The sequence below is a fragment of the Sarcophilus harrisii genome, chromosome 5, assembly GCF_902635505.1.
Source record: "Sarcophilus harrisii chromosome 5, mSarHar1.11, whole genome shotgun sequence".
Lineage (NCBI taxonomy): Eukaryota > Metazoa > Chordata > Mammalia > Dasyuromorphia > Dasyuridae > Sarcophilus > Sarcophilus harrisii.
Genome location: NC_045430.1, coordinates 210,507,143 through 210,531,728, shown reverse-complemented (window position 1 = coordinate 210,531,728; position 24,586 = coordinate 210,507,143). Strand labels below are relative to the sequence as shown.

The following is a 24,586-nucleotide window of genomic DNA, read 5'->3' as shown; positions in this document are numbered from 1 at the left end:
TAATAGAAACATCCATGGCCTTGGAGCAATCCAAAATCATAGCATTATTAGGTTAGGATCTTCCCTGTCACCAAACTCAAGTAGAAAGGCTTACAAATATCACCTTCTGGTGGAAGCATGTCAGTGTTTCAGTGCCAAGTGAAGTATTTCCAGAGCCTTCAGTAAAGGGGATCAATCATTGGCATTTAATTATCAGCTAAACCTGAAATAGTTTTAATGGCAAATTTTAAAATGTTAGTGGCTTTTTATGCCAGCCAAATTTCATTCCTTCTGTATACCCGTAAATCTGTCCAAGCCCAAATCCTTTTGCTAGCAGTTCTTTAATCAGAATTATTGTTATATTCATTAGGCACATCTTTGATGATGTATATATAATACCACATCAATCAAATTACTTTTAGACTGATATGAAAAATGCGACTTTTTTGTTGTTGCTTGACTTTTTTCTTTTAAATTCATTCTTTTATTGTTGAGTGTAGAGAGCTTTAACAGTTTTTGAGTTACTTTCTGATACTTAAGACAACTTCTCTATATAATTTGATGGAACTCTATTTAATACCAACTTCCTTACAAAAGAACATGCTTTCAGAGATCAGATCTGAAGTGTTGACCTGGTTTTAGTTTTTCTTAATTAATAAGCATTTTTTCTTTCTCACATTTCCTTTCCCACTCCTCTCAAATGAATTAAAAAAGATAAAAAATATGCATCACAAATATGCATGGACAAGTGAAGCAAAGCCCCTCATTGATTGTGTCCAAAAGTGTAGTTTATTTTCTACATTTTAAATTCATGAAATCTCTGCCAGAAGGGGGTTAGTGTGCTTTATCTTTGGTCATCTGGAGTTATGCTTTATTAATACACTGATTAGAGCACTAAAGTTTTTCAAAGTAGTTAGTATAAACTGCTCCTCAGATTCTGCTTTGCAATTTGCATCCATTCATATAGGACCCCAGTTTCTCTGAAATTGTTATTGGTCTGATTTTGTAGACTTTAGAGATCCTCTGGTCCACATCCCTCATTTTAAAGATACAGAAACTAAAGCCCAGAAAAGTGACATGATATGTCTAGCATTAAAGAGCTACTTAGTGACCACTTTCAGGCATCAAAAAAAATTTCTGAATTCTTAATCTTTTGTCTATCCCAATCTATTGTGGCTTTTTTAATTTTAAGTAGGCAAGTTGTGAAAAATAGATACATGGTTCCAAGTTGAAAAGAGTCATAAGAATCCTAAAAAAATAATCAGAATTCTGATGGAATTCTGATCTTATTGCTGTAGCTACTACTACAATTTCTATAGTTGCTGTAGCTACTACTACCATTTCTGTAGATTCTAAACCTCCCCTTATTGTGCAACTCTTTGCAATATCTTCTAAGAATTTTCCACAAAGGAATCTACCTATAAAACTGGACTTCTTCTAGGATTTATAAGACTTTGTAAATTCCAAGCAACACTTTGCCCAAGTTACTGTTATTCCCCAGTCTAATTCCCTCCAGCCCATTTTCTTTTCTGATCAATCAGATCAATCCTTGATGGCATTTCTTTTTTTCTGGTTATCTGTGCATTCATTTTTAAACATTTTTCCTTATATATCATGTTGGGAAAGAAAAAAATCAGAACAAAAGAGAACAACAACAGAAGAAAAAAAGGTGGGGGTGAATATAGTATGTATTGATTTACATTCACTCTCCATAGTTCTCTCTCTGCATGCTGATGGTATTTTCCATCCAAAGTTTATTGGGATTGCCTTGAATCATTGAACCACTGAGAAGAACCAAGCCTTTCACAGCTGATCATCACACAATCTTGATATAACTATGTACAATATATTCCTGGTCTGCTTGTTTTGCTCAGCATCAGTTCATGTAAATCTTTCCAGACTTTTCTAAAAGCTGCCTATTCATTTTTTATAAAACAATAATATTCCATTACTTTCAAAGACCAAAACTTATTCAGCCATTCCCCATTTAATGGGCATCTACTCATTTTCTTATTCTTTTCCATCACAAAAAAAGCTGATACAGATATTTTAGCATGTGTGAGTCCTTTTCTCTCTTTTATGATTTCCTTGGGATACAGACCCAGTAGTGACACTGCTGGATCAAAGAGTATACACTGTTTTATAACCTTTTGGGTGTAGTTCCAAATTAGTTTCCAGAATGGATATTCCATTTCACATCTCTCCCAGCAATGTATTAGTGTCCCAGTTTTCCCACATCACTTCCAACATTTTTATGGTATTTTTATGTCAATGCTTGCATACAAGTTACCACGAGGTAAAATGATATAGCCTATTTGAATCCTCCATCTATCTCTTCATTGTTTTGTGAGTCATACAGAATTTTTTGTTCTTCAAACATTATGGTGTTCCAAATTTAGCAATCATATAACGTCACGGTATATTTATGTTGAAAATATGAAAGGGTTTATAGATATCTCAAACTCACCATTTCCAAAACAGAAATCATCTCTCCCCTGAAATCCTCTCCTCTTCTGAGCCTCTCTATTACTGTCCAAGGACCCACTATCCTATTACATAGGCTTGCGACCTCAGTTGGATCTTCAACTCTTTACCCAATATATCTAATTTATTGACAAATCTTGTCATTTCTACTTTCACAAAATCTTTCATATAAACCAAATAATCATTTATTATATAATAGTCTGGATGAAGGTGGAAGGATCTCAAGCACTAATAAGAGATCAACCATACCTTGACAATTAAGAGAAAAAAATTTTAGGGGTGGGGAGTATGGATGGGCTGTTCCCTCTCTCAATACAGATGCATCAAACAGGGGCAAACTTCTGGGGACCTATGCCATGCTTTCAAAAATATAATACTAGATCACTGCTTCTCTTCATCCCCTTCACCCCTATCACTGAAAATGAATAAGTATTTATTAAGTGCTTACTGTATGCCAGGCATTATACAGATATCTTCTCCATCTTCCTACAACTTAATTTATCTTAGATACTAGACTTCCTAGTTAGGGCTATGTTTCCAACATTTTAAAAATATGTACCCCTGGATTTATCTTTGATAAAGGTTATTGAGTTTCAAGTATATATTTCTTTTTTAATAATAGTTTTTTTTGTTTTCAAAATGCGTGCAAAATAGTTTTCAGTATTCACCCTTGCAAATTTTTTCCAAAATTTTCTCCCTCCCTTCCCTTTACTCCCTTCTCCTAGACAGCAAATAATACATTATATGTTAAATATGTGCAATTCTTATAAACATATTTCCACATTTATCATGCTGCTCAAGAAAAATCAGATCAAAAAGGAAAAAAATGAGGAAGAAAAAAAAAGTAAGCAAACAACAACAAAAAGTTGAAAACACTATGATGTGATCCACATTCAGTCTCCATAATCCTCTCTCTTGATGCAGATGACTTTTTACATCACAAGTCTATTGGAATTGTCCTGAATCACCTCATTGTTGAAAAGAGCCAAGTCCATCAGAGTTGATCATCACATAATCTTATTCTTCTCTTGGTTCTATTCACTTACTTCACTTAGCATCAGTTCATGTAAGTCTCTCCAGACACAAGTATATATTTCATTGAAAAGGTTATACAACTCTTTAAACTTTCTATTTTTCTTAGTTCTATGCAACACATGTTGGCTCATGAACCTTATTTTTCATGATGTTATTTTAACTTATATTTATCACATGCACTGCCAAGGGAGATGACCAGGTAGCTATTGGAATTACATTCCTTTTTGCCTTTGGGTGCACAAAAAACCCAATCCCTTCCACTCCTTTTTCTATCTCTCCAAAAAGAACTCATTCACAGCCCTATGTGCTTTTTTATCCTTTAAATCAACAGTTAAATAAATGTTTGCAAATCTAAAAACGTGATTCTTTATATCCTTTCCCCTCTTTTCTGTTATTTTGCTATCATCACTTCAAAAGCAGAAATAACATAGAACCAAGAGCCATTTTGTTTGTATTTTATTTTGTTCCATGGGTTGCCATGGTCAAAGAACTGGTGATCTGCGGGACAAACTTTTGGCTATGGACTCTTTGCATGTAACTAAGCTAATTCTTTGGTAGAAAACAATATAATAGCTGGATCTTACTCAAACTTCTACCCTAGAAGACACTTAGCAAGTTTACATTCTGCTGGTATACTGGTAGCCATTTGTTATCTAAGCATGGGTTTCCACAATTCTTTTGCTCAAATAAATCATTTACTAATTCCTATACATTTTGCAGGAATTAGTATTACCCTTCTAGTGACTCCCCAGAATTCTTTCTTATTGATTATTTTATAAATTTCTCCCCCCCCCCCAAGAATTCTCCTAATAGACCAAAAAATTTTCTCAATCCCTAAATCTACATCACATGTGAAGGATGTAATGGGTCATTCTTGTGAAAGAAAGATAGGTTATGCAGAGGAAAAGAGACACATCAATGAGTAGTGACATGTAAAATTTTTATGGAGCTTTTGCCCTTATATTTCCTTCTTTTCAGCTACCATATTTAAACTGCATGTGAAAATCATGTTATCAGCACTTGAAGCTATATGTGTATATGTATGAATATATATAAACATGTTTAAAATAGCCCAATTCTTTATTGTTCTTTCTCTCTTATTCTTTCTTTTCACATATATTTCATGTATATTCACTATAAATACATATATACATATGTATATGTAATTGAAGATATTTACATATATTCAGATGTTCCACAAGTGTTTCTAAAAAGCTTGCAAAAATAAATCAACTATAAATGGCTTAAGGAAGCTGACTATTTAAAGGAACCTTACAGTGGAAATGTCTGTAAAATTTAAGATCCATAAATACATTCATTAGTAAAGATTCCATGTCAGATGTATGTAGTTGTGCATACATGATCTGCTTATAGTGAGGAATCCTCAAAATAATACACTACATAATGGATATAGAGGTTAATTGTTGACATGCTTTTCTCAATTACATTCATGTTCCAGAAGAAATGATCTTGCAAATTGAGGTGTATATTTAAAACTAACCCAGAAAGACTTCCTCCTATGTCAGGGAGGGAGACAGGGAAGAGAAGATAGAGAAGAAAATGTCAAACTATAGCAGACCTTACAAATGTTGTGGTGGGAGAAAAAAAGAATCAATTGTTTTCTTTTATGCAATCTGTTCTCATTTTGTTTCATTTTTTTGTTACTATCTGAAGTCAGCTTTGAAATGGACTCCATAAAAAGAACCTTCAAAAACTGTTTCCATTTTTAAGTTTTTTCAAGAAAATAAGGAAGAAAAAAAAGATTACATATAAAACCCAAATCAATCTGAGCTTAATAGAAATAGCTGTTTTCTGTTGGTGGAAATCCATTTGGTTTTCAGGCAAAAGACAAATATATAACATGTGCTTCCTCTCTTTAAAAAAAGCTCTATTCTACTTTGCAAGAGTCTGAACTTACAAAAGAAATGAGTTAGGGGGTCAGTACAAAGGATCCTAAATTTTGCAGGAGTATACACTGCAGGGTTCCTTTTTTAAAAAAAAAATCAGCTTCCCTAAGGCATTTGAAATTGATTTTTTATATAAACATTCATTTCACAACTTTTAAAGAACATATTTGTTGCATAAAGGAACAACTGAACAAAGAAAAATATATCTACTTGCATGTATTCATATGAAATAAATATATAAGTACAGTATATATACACATGTACATGTATTTTTATATGTGTATATGACCACATATATTCATACAAGTTCAGAGAGGGAGGGATACTAAGCTCATTAAAGGGTTGCTTTAAGAAAAAGAAATTTAATAAAGAAATGGACAATATCATATCACTGAAAGCAACTTGGACATAGTGTGCACTTAATCAATGTTTGAAAAAATGCATTCCTTTCTATTTAGTGTGTGGGTTTGGTGGTTAAGGGACTGAACTTGGAATCAGAAAGACTTGAGTTCAAATCCTGCCTTTGACATTTACTGGTTGAGCAATCATGAGCAAGTTATTTAACACATCCTTGGTTTCCTCGTATATAAAATAAAAGATTTGAACTAGATAACTTCTAATTTTCCTTTTAAATCTTAATATGGGAATCACTGATTCTCTAAACAGAGATTAAATGCCTTATATGTGTAAGACAATACATAAAGAATTATTGATTGTAATTCATTTATGTGGCCCTTTCATATTTACAAAGCACTTTCTTGAGGATAAACTTGTTAACAAATGGATGAATCATTCAATCCATCAAAGAAATAAAATTGAAACTATAGTGAGTTCTATGTAATTTTTGGTTCTTCTTTGTTGTCTCAAGGAAAACCAAATCCTGTCTAGATAGTCTTAAAAAGAAAACATTTTCAATGCAATTAGAATTTTAAGTGAGTCAAAACTGAACATTAAATTCAGCACAATCTTTGAGAACAATTTCTTGTTATATCAAAAAGTTGTTGAAAAAACATATGATGTCTAACGGTTCTTAACGCATGATCCTATGATATCTACAAGACAGAATACTCTAGGATGTTGGAGGAGGAATAGAAGAAGTCTATCCAAATTGATCACATTGGGAAAGAGATGGTTCAGTTTTGTGGAAAGAGATAGATTCCAAAAGATAGAGGTAAGGAGGAATAGAAAGTAATCTAATTGAGGAAAGAAATCACACCTGAAGATAGATACACCTAAGAAACTATGAGAAGACTGGTCTAGGATAGAAATAGGGGATTTGGACTTAAATAGAGTTTATATACTGTTTATTAATGGACTGTATCCTAGCTAACAAAATGTCTCTTGTTCACTAAAATATGTGTCTCAATTCCTCCTACATGATGGAAACTTGCTGTCTCTACCATTGTCCTCAATAGCTTGCACCTGGGTCCTATTCCACTGAAGAGCACATATACATACATACATATACATACATATACCTAAGATGTACAAGAAACAGTAATTGATAGAGTCATTGAAGTGCAGAGAACAGCAAAAGATGTTTAACGTGCTTGAGCCAACAAGAGAATCATCAGCACTGAAAATAAATGAGAGGACTGAGAATAAAGGACTCATGGGGAATTTTTGGAACTCTAACATTTCATCCACTTCCTGCTTGCAGTCAAACTGTAATATAACTAGATATTGGAAATGACAAACCTGGTTCTTTTCAGAATAACTATCATTTATTTGCAAGGAAACATTTGAGCTCCAGGCCCATTTCAACTTTACGGAAGTATCTGTCAAAGCACAGAAAAGAGAGTCACTTCTAACAAGATGTCTGAGTTTCTCTGATGCACTGGGGCCAACTGTATCTTGTGAGGCTTGGGTCCTGGACATAATTCAGAATCCTGCCATTCCCTCTTGTCTTGAGCATATTGTTTCAGTTGTTAGTTATCCTTGGATTTGGAAGTATTCTGCTTTCACTCCATAAGAATGTATTCTGTGAGGTGAAATGTAATGCATCTAGCTGGTCTGTATTCAACATTGCCATTATTTCAGCAAAGAAAAAGGCTGAAATTATTAGTTATGAATGTAATGTAATAATATTATTGTTCTTATTGTTCAGGAATAAATATGAACTCAGAAAACATAGGATGATTAATACAGATAGATATTAAGAAATATATATATATATATATAAAATGTGCGTATATATATATACACACACACATTTCACTACAGCAAAATAAAAGAAAAGGTCACTAAAACGAAGCTAAACTGAATAACTGAAAATGCAGAAATAATGCGTAAGAAAATAATGCAATAGGCTTTTGTCCTGTTAACAGAGATATGGAAAACTACTAAGGCAGAATGATGTGTATTGTAAGACTGGTTTCTTGGTTACAACCTGTGTTTCTTGGTTACAAATTGGGTACAATTTGGGGAGGAAAGTAGGGGCACAGAGAAAAGGTAATATTTCTCTCTCTCTCTCTCTCTCTGTCTGTCTGTCTGTCTGTCTGTCTCTCTCTCCTTATAACCCCTTGTTATTGGCCCTCTGATCTCAAATTTTACAATATTAGTGAAGGATTTAATTGGCTGAGCACACTATCCTTCAGAATTCCCAAATTCAGTCTACCTGCCTCAGCCTCCTGGTAGCTAGGATTATCGGTACCAACCTGTCCAACAGGAGGTAATATTTCCAGAAATAACTGTGATATAAATACAAAAAGTATCATCAATAAAATTAATTTTAGTAACAAAGACAAAAGTATTGGTTTCGGAATCAAGACAGATGAGTTCAAATCTTTCCTAGCTTCATCATTTAACAAATCACTTAACTTTTCTGCTTTTATCTGTCTAATCTGTAAAATGAGGGTGCTAATACTAGATATCTCTCTCAATAGAGTTTTGGGTCTGGAGTCAGGAAGATCTGAGTTCAAATGTGACCTCTGATACTTAGTAGCTGGCTGATCTTGGGCAAGTCACTTAATCTCTATTTGTCTTAATCCAGTGGAGAAAGAAATGGCAACTCACTCCAGTATCTTTACCAAGAAAACCCCACTGAAGAGACGGTGCAGGAGTGGGGGGTCACAAAGTCAAACTTGGCTAAAGGACTGAGCAACAACAAAATATCTGAAGTATCCGTCTCACAAGGTTTTAGTGAGGCTCAAATCATATATTGCATCAGAATATAAAGCATTTTGCAGGTTTTAAATGTCTATTATTATTATTGTCATCATTATGGAGATAATATTGTCATTATATCTTTGATTAAAGAACTAAAGTCACGAATTTTCCTATTCAAAATTCAATGCTGGAATTAACTTCTGAAATAACCCAGACTTCCTCTAAGGTTGCAGCTGCTTAGTTCCTTTGACCAAATGCAGACAATCCCACAGCATGCTTGCTTCTCCTTTGAAGTCAGAAATTAGTCTCTTCATAATACTATGTTAACGATCAAAGCTGTTATGAATACTTAAGATCAACAATAACTATAATGATTTCTGCTTTTTCCCTTCTGCTGGAAGAGATCATCAAAGCACTGAAGGAAATCAGCAGATGAATATTATTCCCAATGACTGCCTTTTGAATATCCATCTAAGAGTCAAGTAGATTTCTATGCTGGGGGTAGTGCTAAGGGGAAATGAGAAAGAGAGAAAGAGAGGGGGGAAGGAGGGAAAGAGGGGAGAGATTAGAGAGAGAATGTGAGAGAGAGTGAGAGCATTGTGCACTATTAAAGCACATTTGAAGTTTTAATCATATCTCTTTGTAACTCCATTTATACTTTTCTTGACAAAGATACTGGAATAGTTTGTTTCTTCTCCACTTCATTTTACAGATGAAGAAACTGAGGCAAACAGCATGAAGTGACTTCTTAAGGGTCACATAATTTGTAATCTGAGGACAGATTAGAACTCAAGTGGATGAGTCTTCCTGATTTTATCATTATGTCATCTAGCTGTCCCAATAAAGCATTTGCAAGGTTTATATTAGAAGGACACAATGGATTCCATGCCAGATTTGACCTATATAGAAATTCAGTTACTGACACTAGTTATATGACCTTATATCCCCTTAATCTCTACTGACTCAGGATTTATGGAGGACTTATCTACTTAGTCAATGATGGGCTGTCTTATGACAAACCATAGATAGAGGTCCCATATGAGGAATTCCTCATGTTAAGGAAATCCAAAATCACAACTCCTTTCCATATTTTTGGATTTGGAAGGTACTGTACAAAGTACTGCTTTCAGTGTATTTTCATCAGGAGTGCATTTTATCTACACAAACAGATAATTTAATAAAAGAAAATTTGAAGCAGAAGTCAGCACTAACTAGAAAGATCCAGAAAGATTTTCCTTAAGGGATGATACTTGGATTGATGCTACTCTAAATTTGCTTTCCTTCATTCATGGAGGGTGATTCTAATCATGATGGTTTTGTGCTAAGAAAAACCATCACATATACTCTTTCTCCAACTTTTTCTTTGTAATCAAAACCTTTAATTATCATAATGGCTACAAAGTATTAATGGCCTTGGAATTGCATGAATATAGAGAATTCTGTGATCAGGATCTATTTAGCCTGATAATCAAAGAAGCTGAGTGCCGCCAGTCTGTGGCCTCATCTGAAGAGATCCACCCAAGTAATGGACCATGTACACAATGGATTTATGAAGCTAACAATTAATTGACTTTAATCTGAAGGGAAGGAGGAAGAATACAATTGGGAGCCCCAACAATCTAGGACTGGCCTTGGACAGTTCAACATTTTTATCATTTACTTGGATAAATGAACAGATGATATACTCATTAAATTAACAGATGATACAAAGTCAGGTGGGCTAGCATACACACTGGATAACAATTGGCTACTAAAAGGTATTGATAGGCTAGCAGGTGTTGGCTTATTAAAGCTCAAAGGACAAATCTACCCTGCCACTTATTTTAATTCATCCATGAGCTAAGAAGAGTTTTAAATACAATAAAGCTTTTTTAATATAAAAATCATTCTTAGCTTGCATACCCTAAAAAAAGGCAATAAGTTATACTTGGGCTCAGAGGCTATTGTTTGTTGACTCCTGGGCTAGAGCACTAGGCTAAATCTAATAATATAAAATTCAGTAGAGACAAATATCAAGTTCTTAAATTTATGTTTTGAGAAATCAACTTCTCAATATAGGGCAGGGAGGAATGCTTACACAACAGTTTGTCAGAAAAAAAGATCTCTTGAGTTTTAGTGGGCTGAAAGCTCCATATATGTCAGCAGTGTGAAGTAGAAGTAAAAAAAAAAAATAAAACGTTAATGCAATCTTGGACTGCATAAGTAAAAGGATCACATCTAGGACTGATGAGTTGAGGAATGTCCCACTGTATTCTGACTTTCTTAGACTTTATCTAGAATATAGTGCTCTGCTCTAGTAGTTCCAGGTTAAAATAGATAATGAAAAGCAGAGGAATGTCCAAGGAAATACAACCAGGATGGTGAAGGATCTTGACGAGTCCATGTAATATGAAGATATGCTGAAGAAATTTGGTATGCTTAGCCTAGAGAAGAATCAAGAGGGATGTAATAGCTGCCTTCTGGTAACAGATGCACTGTCACTTAGAGGAAGTGACATTCTTCAAATGTAGAAATTATAAAGATGCAAATTCAGGCATGATTTCAAGGAGGATAGCTCCCATTTAGAGCTGTCCCAAAGTGAAATGGGTTGTCTTGATCTTCATTGGGGGTCTTCAAGTAAAGATCTACTAGGTATCAGATATGTTCTAGTAGGTATTTTTTTTCCAGGAATGGACTGAACTAGATGTTCACTGAGGTCCCCTCCAATAAAGCTCAAAATTTTTGGGCAAAATATAAGAGATGCATGGACTTTTATAACTATATATCTTACTAAAACCAAGTTAGGCTAGATTCAAAAGTTATTCAAAGGCACTGTGGCCTTCTTGACTTGGAGGTTAGGTACCAGAAAACAAAGACAGCACCAGCACAGCATGGCAGAAAGATTATTCTGAAATTCAGAGGATCTGAGTTCATATCCTAGCCATGCCATGTGGTATCAAGGCAACCTGGATCCTGCATGAGGATTATTGATATTTGATCATTGATAATTGATCACTTAGCTCCCAAGAACTTATGACCCTTTTACTGAAATCACATTCTAAGAAGTTCAAAAAGATAAAGTCGGGGGCAGCTAGGTGGCAGAATGGATAGAGCGCTAGTCCTGAAGTCAGGAGGACCTGAGTTCAAATCTGACCTCAGACACTTAATATTTCTTAGCTGTGTGACCCTGGACAAGTCACTTAGCCCCCAATTCCAAGAAAGAAAAGAAAGAAAGGAGAGAAAGAGAGGGAGAAAGAGAGAGAAAAAAAGGAAGAGAGAAAGAATGCGAGAGAAAGGAAGAGAGAAAGAAAGAAAGAAAGAAAGAGAGAGAGAGAAAAGAGAGAAAGAAAGAGAGAAAGAAAGAACCATTATAAATTCTTATGTTCTTTGATTTTAATTTGTAGAATATATTAAAAGGAACTTTTTGCAGAGCTTCCTTCCTAGATATCTCTCTTGATTCTTTACATGAGTTGTTACTGTTGTTATTTTGTTTCAGTCACATCTGATTCATTGTATCCCATTTGGGGTTTTCTTGGCAAAGATACTGGAGTCATTTGCCATTTCCTTCTGCAGCTCATTTTACAGATGAGAAAACTGAGGCAAACAGGGTTAAATTATTTGTTCAAGGTCATACAGCTAGTAAATATCTAAGGCCAGATTTGAACTCGGGAAGATCAGCCTTCTAACTCCAGGGTTAGCACTCTATACATTGTGCGGCCTAGCTACTCCTTATGCATTAGTTTCTCCCCAAATTTTTCTATATATATATATATAATTTTATTATATTATAGAAGTCTAGTATTCATCAGTCTCTCACTCCCTCTATAAGGAATACCCTCGGATCATTTTATTCTCTTCTCTCCATTAAGTAGATATGAGACTCCTAGATTTTTACAAGAAAGGAATAATAGGTGCTAAGTAGCTGCTTCTTCATCTCTCAGGGTCAAAGTATAATTTATTCACATCTCCTATGCTTAGCATAGAGCATAGAGAATAGATACACACAGAAAGGGCTTAATATATTCTTGTTGCTTGTTTGATCGATTGATCTCAGAAGTTTTTACTGCATACTCATCAGGATCACATTCCATGTCCCTTTTACATCCAGTGATTTTTTTTTCAGAGCACTTTGGCCATGATATAAAGTCAAAAAGTAGCTAGGTAAAAACCAGATGCAGCTTTAGTGAATCCAATTCCCAAGTTTTTCCCTGATAAGAACTTAGATACTTAGGATGTCATAATTCTTTCAATGCAAGAACAGAAAGGATTGGGTGATTGATTAGTTCAGTCTTCTCATTTTATAGGTGAGAGAACTAAGAGACTTATATAGCATATTAGACATTATACCAAGCCTGAAGTTCAAAGCCAGTGTCAGACACTTACTAATTGTGTGATTCTGGGCAAGTCAGTTAATCTGTTTGCCTCCATTTCCTCATATGTAAAATGAGAATAATAATAGCATTTTCTTCATAGGAATGTTGTGAAGATCAAATGAGATAATATTTGTAAAGTGCTCAGCACAGAGCCCGAAACATAGTAGATGATATATAAATGTTTGTTAATAACGATGATGGTGGTGGTGGTGAGGAAATATTGCAGAGCAAAGAAACTGACTCTTTAAACTCTGCTGTGTCAGACTTATTCTTTTCCTTAATATCTACCTACCCAGATTTCCCAAGAAAGCACATTACTCCAAAGAAATCCCCTTGAAGTACGCAATCCTTTTTGTCTCTTCCCATTACTGTGTCTAGTCTACTATACCTCTAAGGATGGGTGAGAAGAAAACCATTTACATCAGAGCTTCTTAAACTTTCTCTGCTAGCGATCCATTCTTACCAAGATATTTTTACATAACCCCAGATATCTAGTGATATGAAATAAGTATACAAATTAAACATTTACTCATAATAAATAATAATTTCATAATCCCCACTTTCAATTATGAGACCCCATATGGGATTGTGACCCACAGTTTAAGAAGCTGGGATACACTGCCTTAGATTTATAAATCCCTGCTTGGGGTTCTTGAATTAAGATAGGAGTTTATGAAAATGAAAGAGAGTAGATAGAGAAGAACTTATATAGAGATGAAAATAAGGAGTTCTATTGAACTTCTACAAGCATATCATAATACATACTTTTTAAACTATTACAACTATGATTCAGACAGAACTAAATAAACAGATGTGCCTGAGAAAGTTTCAATAGATGGAACCTCAATGGCCAATTAGGATTTCTGTGGATTGGACATAGACCTGGATAAGGCTATTCTGGACCAAAATAGAGATCAAGTCTTACCCTAGGGGATTCTTGAATATTATTGGACTAAAACTAGATCCACAGAAGCCTAAAGCAAGGCAAAGGTGAGAAAATATTTGTGCCAGTGTGTGGTTCTCAGTGTCAGCACTGAGAATACTCCAGACCTATGTAGTCCCTCATTCTGCTGCAAAGTGGGCTTTACTCCATTTGTATCAAATCTATTTAAGATCTGGCTACTAACATAAGCAATTTATTTTCCTTAGACTTTTAACTTGAGTGTACCTATTATACTGCATTTGCAAGAAGTTTGATTTCATTTAGCATTCATTTTCATCTTGGCAAAATCCCAGCTACACAATGAAACTAAGCCCTGAGCCCAACTAATCAAGTCTTTTCATTTTATTCTAGATACCCCTTGTCTTCCTTGTCTTCTCCAGAACTTGTATAGCTCAAACTTATGTCTGTAGAGAATTTGTGCATTCTCCATTTCCAGCAGACTTTCTTTCGACCTCTTTTCTTCAAATGACATTCCATCTCCCACTTTTGTGTCTTTATCCATGTGCTACTTCCTCTCCCTGTGATCCTATATATCTGGAATACATCCCCTCTTCACCTCTATCTCTTTAAATTCCTATTTCCTTTAAAATGGAGGCCAGAAACCCTTTTCTACAGCATATGATACCATTCTGCACTTTCTTGTTTGTTAAGGTCCTTAATGTCTTGAAACTGCATTGAATTAATTTGTGTGTACTTTGTAGTAATCTATGTGAGCATTAATGATCAGTAAACAGCAAATTCCCCGGTCTACTTTGACTAGACAGAACAAGCCACCTACTGTGCTGACTCTGAATCCTTGATACTTCTGAGAAAATGTGACTCATTGATAAAAGAATGAAGTACACTGACAGTTTCTAAGCTCTAGATAGTTCCATGGTCTTCTCGCAGCCCTATGTTATCAGCCCAAATGTTATATCCTTTCAATACGGAACTATGTTTTCCCAGAATTAGACAAGGTACATGGTCAACATTCTGAGAATTGTGTTCCTTTCCAAAGGGGCCAGGCAGGACTGTGATTTATGCTCTGTTTCATATGTACATGTTGCACCTCTTCCTTTAGAATATAAGCTCCTTGAGGGAAGAGAATTATCATTTTTATATTTGTATCATTATCACCTAGTATAACAACTGATGAAAGTAATAATTAATAAATGAATGTTGATTGTTGAATGAATGGATGATGATCTACATCCCAAAGCTAAACATTTCAGTCAAAAAAATCTGAGAATTCTGTGCTAATGCATATAAATATATGGATTTTAAAGTCTTTTATTACATGTTTAATATAATGTATACATTCATTGCTTACTATTCCTTATGTCTTCATTATTATTATATATCAACATTGTACAAAGTTTAGCATTCTATACAAGGCCAAGTGTTGTTTAAAATAATGAGATCAAAGAAAACCCAGCTGAGATGCTCAATGAATTCTGCATTGTGAACTCAGCAGAATTATTCTGTTCTCTTTCTTAAATGGAACTCACATAACTTTAAAACATACACACACATACAACCATACACACAACTGTGTACAGCTTCCCCATCAGGACTATCTTCTTTGCTATGACACATTCAGAGATTTTGCTGTCACTCATGTATTTTTTAAAAAATACCACCAAAAATAATAATTAAAAATAAAATTTAAAAATACCACCATGAGTGCTCAAAAGCAGAATTCTTGAATCAGCTGATTTCTTGATCTGGTTTGGAAAATGTATTGAGGTAGAGAAGCTTTCTTCACATTCACTCTGAGGAGGCAATGGTAGCAAATCAACTTATGAACACAAGCAGTCCCAGCACCTACTGTGTGCATTGCACAGCTGTATATGCACCTGACTCTGGAGCAATAAATGGAAAAATGGAAGACATCTTCTTTACCCCATATGTGCTATACATCTCGCGAGGAAGAAAGAAAACCAATATCAAACAGCTGAACACCTAAAGGAAACATTTGCAAAGCGACATCTCAGCAAGTAATAAATAATAATATAGCATATATTAAGTATGGATGTGTTGAGAGAGGAACAAACTCACACAAATGAATACTATTAAGTGAAATCTGAAGAATTAGTAGAAGAGGTGAATTTGGGATTTAACTATAATAGCTGTGAGAAGTAAAGAATATTGGAAAGGATCAGGAATTGTATCTCACATGGAAAAAATGGCACCTGCAAAGACAGGGAGACAAAGGATAGCAAGCAAGTTACCTTGCTTACAATGGAGGATCATTAGAAAAGAATTATGGGAAAGTAGAATGATAACAACAATGTCAAGATACCTTACAGTGTGAAGTTATTGTTGTTGTTCAGTCATTTCTGAGTTGTGTCTGACTCTTTGTGATTCATTTTGGAAGTTTTCTTGGTAAAGGTATTATAAGCCATTTCCTTCTGAGGCTCATTTCACAGATAGGAAATTGAGGCAAACAAGATTAAGTGACTTACCCAGGATCACACAGCTAATAAGTGTCTGAGACTGAATTTGAACTCAAGAGTTTCCTAACTCCAAGTCCAGTATTCTGTCCATCACACTACCTGCCTGCCTCACAGTATGACAGTAAAGAAGAACTGAGGGCCAAAACTTGAAACAAGGTGCTAAGTCAGTGGAGTTGATAGAGACAATGGTTATCTAGTTTAGCATGGTGCTTAACAGTTCTCTAATTCAATACATGTACTTAGTACTTACTATAGTTCCACAAGATTCACACCTTTAAGAGGACATATATAAGCTAGGAGCCTCAACTAGGATTCAGTAGGGGAGATTCAGAAGCCAGAGAAGGCACTCTGAGAGAACTAAGAAAGACAGAGAAGTGGTGGCAGGCCCTGTGGAGAACACTGAAACCAAGATCCAGAAGGTCTCCAGAAAACTAGCTGAGCCCCAAGTAAAGGAGATGAGACTTTGAAGGAAACAATAAAGGATTTGGATTTTAATCCCTGGCTGCACTTGTAATTACTAAACTGAAATGAAGGCTGCCTCCAGAAGCCCCCCAAGAAATCTGTTCCCAGAGAACATTACATTTTAGAGAAGAATATTACAAAGGGATGAAACACAACCAGATAATAGAAACAAATCTCAAGAATCAAAATAAGGCATTTGTGATTTAGTGGAACCGAGTACAAGGTCTGGAATCGGAGAACCCATGTGGGTTTAAATCCAAGTTCTGCCTCCTTTTCTAAGCCCTTTGATGTGTGGACACATCATTTCTGACATGAGAGAGGTTGGACTGGATGAACTCTGGACTCCATGCTCATTTGAAAGAGAGGGGATAAATTGGGGTCAAGGTGATTTGCCCTAGTATATTGGAGAGCTGGGATTAGACTATCCTCCCTTTCTTACCAGGCTATCCTAGTGACAAGAAGCACACATTTTCAAGCTCTAGTACTCATAAGTTTAAATCTGAAAAGATTGTCAGATGTCATCTAGTGCAATCTAATTATGCAGATGGGGGAAACTGAGAGATTCAGTTCATTGATCTCAGGGAGGTGAATTGAATTTCCTAATTCAAACCTCTATTCCCGATCCAGCACTCTTTCTATTCTATGATACTTCTTTCTTTTTAGGCAGCCATGTGTTTATTAAACCTCCTCACTCTGGAGTTAAGTAAATTGCTCAGTGGGTAGAGCATTAGTCCTGGAGCCAGGCAGATCTCAGTTCAAATATGACCTCAAACATTCACTAGTTGTGTGAGCCTCCGCAAATTATTTAGCCTTTGTTTCTCCCAATTCATTGGACCAGGAAATGGCAAACCGCCATAGTATCTTTGCCAAGAAAACACCATACAGAGACATAAGTAAACAACTGAACAACACCCTCCCTACTCTGCTGCTGCAGGGATCACTCTGTATTTCTAGATTCATGTTTGTCAACTAAGAAGATCGACATAGGGATTCTTATTTTTTATGTTTATTACTAATAACTTGTATTCATAATCTTTCTCTTCTTAGATGACTTTTTTTATCCTGGTGAAAGCAATTTATACCCTGGGATACAGTGTCTCTCTCATTGCTTTGACAACTGGAAGTATAATTCTTTGTCTATTCAGGTAAGGAGAGAGTGGAAACAGATGGAAAAAGATAAGGGTTGGTGGCTTCTCAGTTTTACGTATCTGTGAATATAAAAAGAAACTATGAAACAAACATTCCCATGTCAAATACTTCTTTCCCTGGGGAGAATAGTGCATGTCAGCTAAGACTGCAAAACATCCTCATAAAATTCTGAACAGATGGTTCTTCATATACCTCAGCGCTGGACTAAAATACATTGCTAACTGCCCCCTCCCATTTTAACATGCTGTCTTTTTCAAAGAAAATAGAAAGAACATTGATTTGGAGTGTCACAAATCTGCATTTGAATCTCATCTCAAATCTTTCTTAGCTTTGTGTTTTTAGGCAAGTCACTCAGCATCTCAGAGTCTTAACTTCTTCAGTTGTTAAATGAGGTTAATTATCTTTATACCACTTACTTTAGAAGTTGTAAGAAAAGCACTTTGTAAACCTGAAAGTGCTATATTATTGTGAGCTAGTGTCATTATTAAAGATGATGCTACAAACACACCTTCAATAAGATGTTCAATTCAAGAACTATCATTTACACATCTGACAAAGAGATTTTCTAATAGTATGTTAAAGATAAATTGCCTATCTTCATTATGTAGTGTTTCCTACACTAATAAAATCATAAAATGGAAATAAGATCATAAAATGGAAAAAATCAATAAAAAATCATACAGAATGGAAAGAAAGAGAAAGGAAAAGGAGAGGGATGGAGGAAGGACAGAAGGAAAAGCAAAAAGAAGAATGTAGGAGAAGAAAAAGAAAACAGAGAAAGGGAAGAAAAGGAAAGGGAGAAGAAAGAGAAAGAGAAAGAGGGAAAGGAAAAGGAAAAAGTGGGAGGCAGAGAGAGAGAAAAGAATGAGAGAGTTGAAGAGAGGGAGACCAGCAAAGAGGATGAGAGAGAGAGAGAGAGAGAGAGAGAGAGAGAGAGAGAGAGAAAGGGGGGAAAGAGGAGGGGAGAGAGAGAGGAGAGAGAGAGAGAGAGAGATGGAAAGGAAGAGATGGGGCAAAGGAGGGAGGAGAAAGATGGAGAGGGAAGAGAAAGATGGATAGAGAGGAAAAGAGAAGCACAGGGGGGGAGAGAGACAGACAGACAAGGAGGAAGAGGAAGATGAGGAAAGAGAGGGGAAGATGGAGAAGAGAGAGATGGAGAAAGAGGAAAAGAAAGAGAGAGTAACAACAAGGGGGAGAGCAAGAGTAATGAAGGGATAAAAGAAGGAGAGAGACACTTTTGGGGAACATAAAAGAGGTGACATGGACCTTGCTATTTAAAAGCTTTCAATCTTTTTTGGACATATCCTTGAAGTGTTTTTTTCTGGTAGTAAAAATAGATTTAGGATAAACCATTCATATTTTCTCAATAAGCTATGTGATGAATGGCACATATTTTCAAGATTCCAGATATAGATTTAATTCAGCAAAAGACCTCAAAGGCATTCTAATGAAATCTCATTTTACAAATGAAGAAACTGAGGAAATCCATTTTAGAGATTAATATCAGGGATATGAAATGAATTGCCCAATTCAATTCTGGATCTTCTGAATCCAAATTAATTTCCTTTTTTCAATGGTACTTCTCTGTGGCTAGTCAAGATCAATGATACTGACTATCATCATGGAAAAGAGGTTCCATAAGCTAATTAATCCATCTGTATACTGAACCTAAACCTAAGTCTCATTAGCAATGAATTCCCACTCAGTGTACTAACAATTAGGTTTTTACTAAAATATTCTTCTAGTGGTAAAAAAAAAAAACATATCAAATAAAATCAGCCATATGACCAGAGAATTATCTTCCAAAAATAGAAGCACAGGGACTAAAGTATGATTGAAAACTATTTTTTTATTTTTCATGGATTCCAGCTTTATCAGATAGTTGATCTTAGACAACTTTTGAGAAATATTCTCAAGCTACTCCATTTCCTGTGCCTGGATCTCTGAGTTGGTGCCATTTGAGTCAGAAATATATGATAGAAAATTTGGAATAGATGTGAATAAGAGGATTTAAACTAGCAATTGAATGAGAGAAAGAAAGGGAAAGAAGGAGAGAAAGAAAGAGAAAGAGAGGGTGAGAGGGAGAGACAAAGAAGAGACAGCAACAGACAGAGAGACAGAGAATCATCAGAGATTCTAAATTCCAGGCATTAATCAACTTCCCTTAAGTTTGAGCTCGGTGACCTACTTAACTAGCTGACCTGATAGCAATTTAGGAGTTTCTGCAAGCTTGTTCATTCATGCACTAAGTGAATTGCTTTACTTGATATCAGACACGACTCTCCAAATGCAAGTCATAGTCATCTGCCTGAAGCACTCCATTTATAAAAGGAAATTTCCGTGCTTGTTGAAGTATTAAGCAACAGTACAGTAACTTGCATAGCTCACGACTAACAGAAAAATACAGTACCATTCTGGACTCTACCACTGACTCCCTTAATCTTGAGTCATAGAACCATTCTATTGCTCCTCTTTTGCCCAGTCACATATATTTAACTACTCTGTTCAAACTTCCTAGACTGACGTGAAGATCAGTCAAATCACAAAAGTTATGATTGTAGGCTCTTGGAATAATAGACATAGAAGTGAAGAGACCTCAGAGACCATCTAGTCCAACTCTCTCCTTTCACACATGAGGAAATAGACCAAAAGTTGTGATGAAATCACATAGCTGATGATAGAGAATCACAGAAGTCATGTTCAAACCCAGATCATCTGACAGCAAATCCAATGTTATTTCTACTTTACCATATTCTCTCTCTCTCTCTCTCTCTCTCTCTCTCTCTCTCTCTCTCTCTCTCTCTCTCTCTCTCTCTCTCTCTCTCTCACACACACACACACACACACACACACACACACACACACACACAAACTGTTGCAAGATTCAATCTGGGTCTTATAACCAGAAGAATATAGTAGTATCTATCTTCCAGAATTCAGAGGGAATCATACATTTGTAACCAAAAGGGACCCTTCCCCACATAAAAGAAGTTAAGTGACTTGCTACCATCTCACAGATATACCGTAAGTGGTAAAGACAGTACCTGAATCCAAGTCCTTTTTGTCCAAATCCAATACTCTTTTCTCTGTATCAATGCTGCCTTTATTAGATAGGAGTCACAAATATATTCATCTTCAGTCAATGTGTTGTGTTTCTACCCTAGAATGAATAAATGCTCTCAGAAGACACTGTCAAGTAAATAGATTCTTCTAAGATCAAAAACACAAAACTATTACAAAGCGATTTCCTAACAATTTGGTGTCAGAACCTCAATACATTTCAACAACCAAACTATTAACATAGGAGAAACTTTTATAGAAATCAAGTACCACGTACCTTCTTTGACTCTCTTGTGCAACACTCCCTTGGAAAGGAACTAGCCAGTATACTAGGAAGACAGACAGATACTATAAATCTAGAGAATTTCAATGGAGTCACACTCTCACCCATGTGGGTATTCTTTCAAATTGTTCAGTTCATGATCAACATTCATGTTCTCAGTTGGTGTCACCATTATCACTGTTGTCCAATGAATCCTAGAGAGGCTCCACACAATATGCTTAATTTGGGAGAGAAAATAGGAGCTTCACCTCTAGGTCTTTTTTGATAAGTCATACAGTACATATGTTTTTAACCCTTACTTCCAACATGACTAATTCATCTCCTTTTTCAGTGATAAAGTTTATGACCTTTCCCACTTATTCTTGAATAGAAATCATCACATGGCATATGCTTTTAGCATCCTTATAATATGGCTTTCCATGGCTTTTTGAGGGACTGTTGCCAATATAATTTTTAGAGACCAATTCCATGATTCTGAGACATATAGCATCATCAGAAGAACATTAGTTTAAAAAATAATATATTTTGTTCCAAAGAGAAGTTTAGTATCATTGAAAGCATCGTGCAATTTCTGAAATGCAGCCCTTCTGCTTTGTTTCTGCCTCACAATTCTGAATGCTGTTGACTGCCTATCCAAGATGTGGGAATTGATGGACTGGCCATTCAACCACCTAGGCATTCTTCCTCAGCTTGGGGCAGTAGAAAGATCTGAGTTTAACTTCAGCCTCACATACTAAGTTGTATAGTCCTGAATAATTCACTTCACCCCTCCCTTAGTTTCCTCATCTTTAAAATGAGGATAATGATAACACCTATCTTCCAGGATTGTTGTAAGAATGAAATAGTGCTTATAAAGCACTTTGCAAACCTTAAAGTTCTATATAAATATCATCTAGCTTTTTCTTAGGCTGAACTCCTGTGAATCTCATTCAACAGGATGTATCATGTGTATTCAGTAAGCACAGACAGGAAAATCTGAAGATCTTGCCATCCAGATTCTAAAGGGAAATCTTCCATTTGGGCTTTGCACTAAATGCTGTCTGTGACAATGTGCTGGGTACTATATTAGGTTCTTTAAAATTATTATTTCATTTGATCCTCAAAACAACCATGTGAGATAGGTGCTATAATTATCCCTGTTTTACAGGTAAAAAAAATTAAGGTAAACAGGTAAAGTGATTTGCCCAGGGTCATATTGTTAGCAAGTAAGTGTCTAAGGCTGGATATCAACTTAGGTCTTCACTCCCAGCCCAGAGCTCTATCCACCAAAGTACCTAAGCCTCTTGGTGTATGTATGCCTTAAGTGATATGCTATAATTAGAGCAAGCACACCAAAGGCACTCACAGGAAGAAAAATTTCCAGAGTCCTAGAAGCCTGTACAGTCATGGAAACTCAGTATGATGAGAGTCCTACTTGACCCCTCCTTTTCCCCTTTTCATTCTTAATCATTGTGCAATATTGTGAGGTCAGCAGCCATTCTGTTGCTACCATCATAATCAATATGTCAGCCAATCAATCATCATCTTCTGAACCCAGGTAGAAGCACCAGTGACCTTTTGTGGCACCGTGCCTACATTTGTTCTATTTCCTTCACAAAGCTGAACTGCGTTGCCTTCTTATTATTTTAACATTATATAATAAAGACTCATTTACCCAGAGTTCAACCTTGAGGTCATCTTGTCCTACTCAGAATCTATCAGACTCAGAAAGGAAACCAAAAAGAGCACTGAGCAATGAAGAAGAAAAACAATGCTCTCCAAACTGAAAGATCATACATGTTGGGTTGTGATCGGGTATTTTACTGTCTAAAAGGAAAGAAGTACTATCACTGGCTTGTCATACAATGATTTATTCTCCCCTCAAGGGAAAGCCAAGAAATATGGGGGAAGTGGCAAGAAAAGAAAATATGACATAAGAAAATAGAAATTCTGGGGTAGCTAGGTGGTGCAGTGGATAGAACATCAGCCATGAAGTCAGGAGGACCCGAGTTCAAATTTGGTCTCAGACACTTAATACTTCCTGGCTGTGTGACCCTGGGCAAGTCACTTAACCCCAATTGCCTCAGCAAAAAAGAAAGAAAGAAAGAAAGAAAGAAAGAAAGAAAGAAAGAAAGAAAGAAAGGAAGGAAGGAAGGAAGGAAGGAAGGAAGGAAGGAAGGAAGGAAGGAAGGAAGGAAGGAAGGAAGAAAGAAAGAAAGAAAGAAAGAAAGAAAGAAAGAAAGAAAGAAAGAAAGAAAGAAAGAAAGAAAGAAAGAAAGAAAGAAAGAAAGAAAGAAAAAAGAAAATAGAAATTCTGATTTAACATGAGAAAAAAACAACAGGGAGCAAAGATGATGAAGAATAGAAGAATAGAATGGGGACTACACTCTCACAGCAGAAGGAGAGAAGAGAAAAAAGCTCTCTCTAAGGACATAGAACACTAGCTAAGATCATTCTGGAATATAAAAAGAAAAAGTTATTCAAACTTCTGGTACTTCAAGGTACTATTATTGATATGTATAATGACTCCAAGTCATTCAATAAAGTTTGAATTGTGCTCAACATACTGTTTACTAAGCTTGTGTGGAAATAAGTAGGTATAAACACTTTTAGAAACATTTCTTAAAATATTAACATAAAAACAGTGTTAAAAATTCTAGCAATTCAACAGTTAAAATTCAGTGATCTGAAAAATCCACTTCATTTCAATTCATTCACAAATAATGTCATACAAATGAATTCTTATTGCATTCAAGGAAGATCAGTGAAGCATCCACGAAAAAAAGATTGGTTGAAAGGTAGTTGGTGTGCCAAATAAAGCATTAGTTTGATAATTAAGAGATCTAAGTTGTATAGTAATAGAAGTTATAAGGGAACTTAGAAGACATTTACTCTAACCTCCTCATTGTAAAGACTTGGTAAGTTAGACCCAGGGAGATTAAATGATTTACCAAATGTACACAGTAAGTTAGACCCAGGGTTGGATTTTTGGATATCCCATATGGTTTTCTTTCCACTAGATCAGTAAATCTAACTTTTAGTCTCAGGATCTGTGTGACCCTGGGCAAGTCACTTAACCCCAAATACCTCAGGAAAAAAAATGTTTGCAGTGGTTTGGATTTCAGAGATTTTTAGATTAGTATAATGTATACTGGAAATGTATAATGGAAAATATCACTAACTGAAAACTATTGTTACAATAAAAGTTTAAGCCATTAAAAATCTAAACAAGACCTTGGAAGTCAGATGTTAATTAGCCAGGGGAGAATTTATCTGCCATTGGAAAATGTTTTCATGTCAGGAGAACTAGAGATTGAAAAAATATCAAGGGAATACGCATGAGCCCCTCCAAAATCTCCTCTGTCTCCAAACAGAACAAGGACAGAAAATAAAACTTAAGCACACAAATC

At 35.5% G+C, this 24,586-nt stretch overlaps 1 protein-coding gene across 1 annotated transcript in view; it reads left to right on the top strand.

The window, feature by feature from the left end:
• The window catches only part of VIPR2 (vasoactive intestinal peptide receptor 2), a 133,516-nt gene that overhangs the window by 81,550 nt on the left and 27,380 nt on the right, over positions 1–24,586 (top strand). Inside the window, exon 5 of the mRNA XM_031939586.1 lies at positions 17,753–17,850. Coding sequence (XP_031795446.1) covers positions 17,753–17,850 — 98 coding nt within the window. The remainder of the gene's footprint in view (positions 1–17,752; positions 17,851–24,586) is intronic.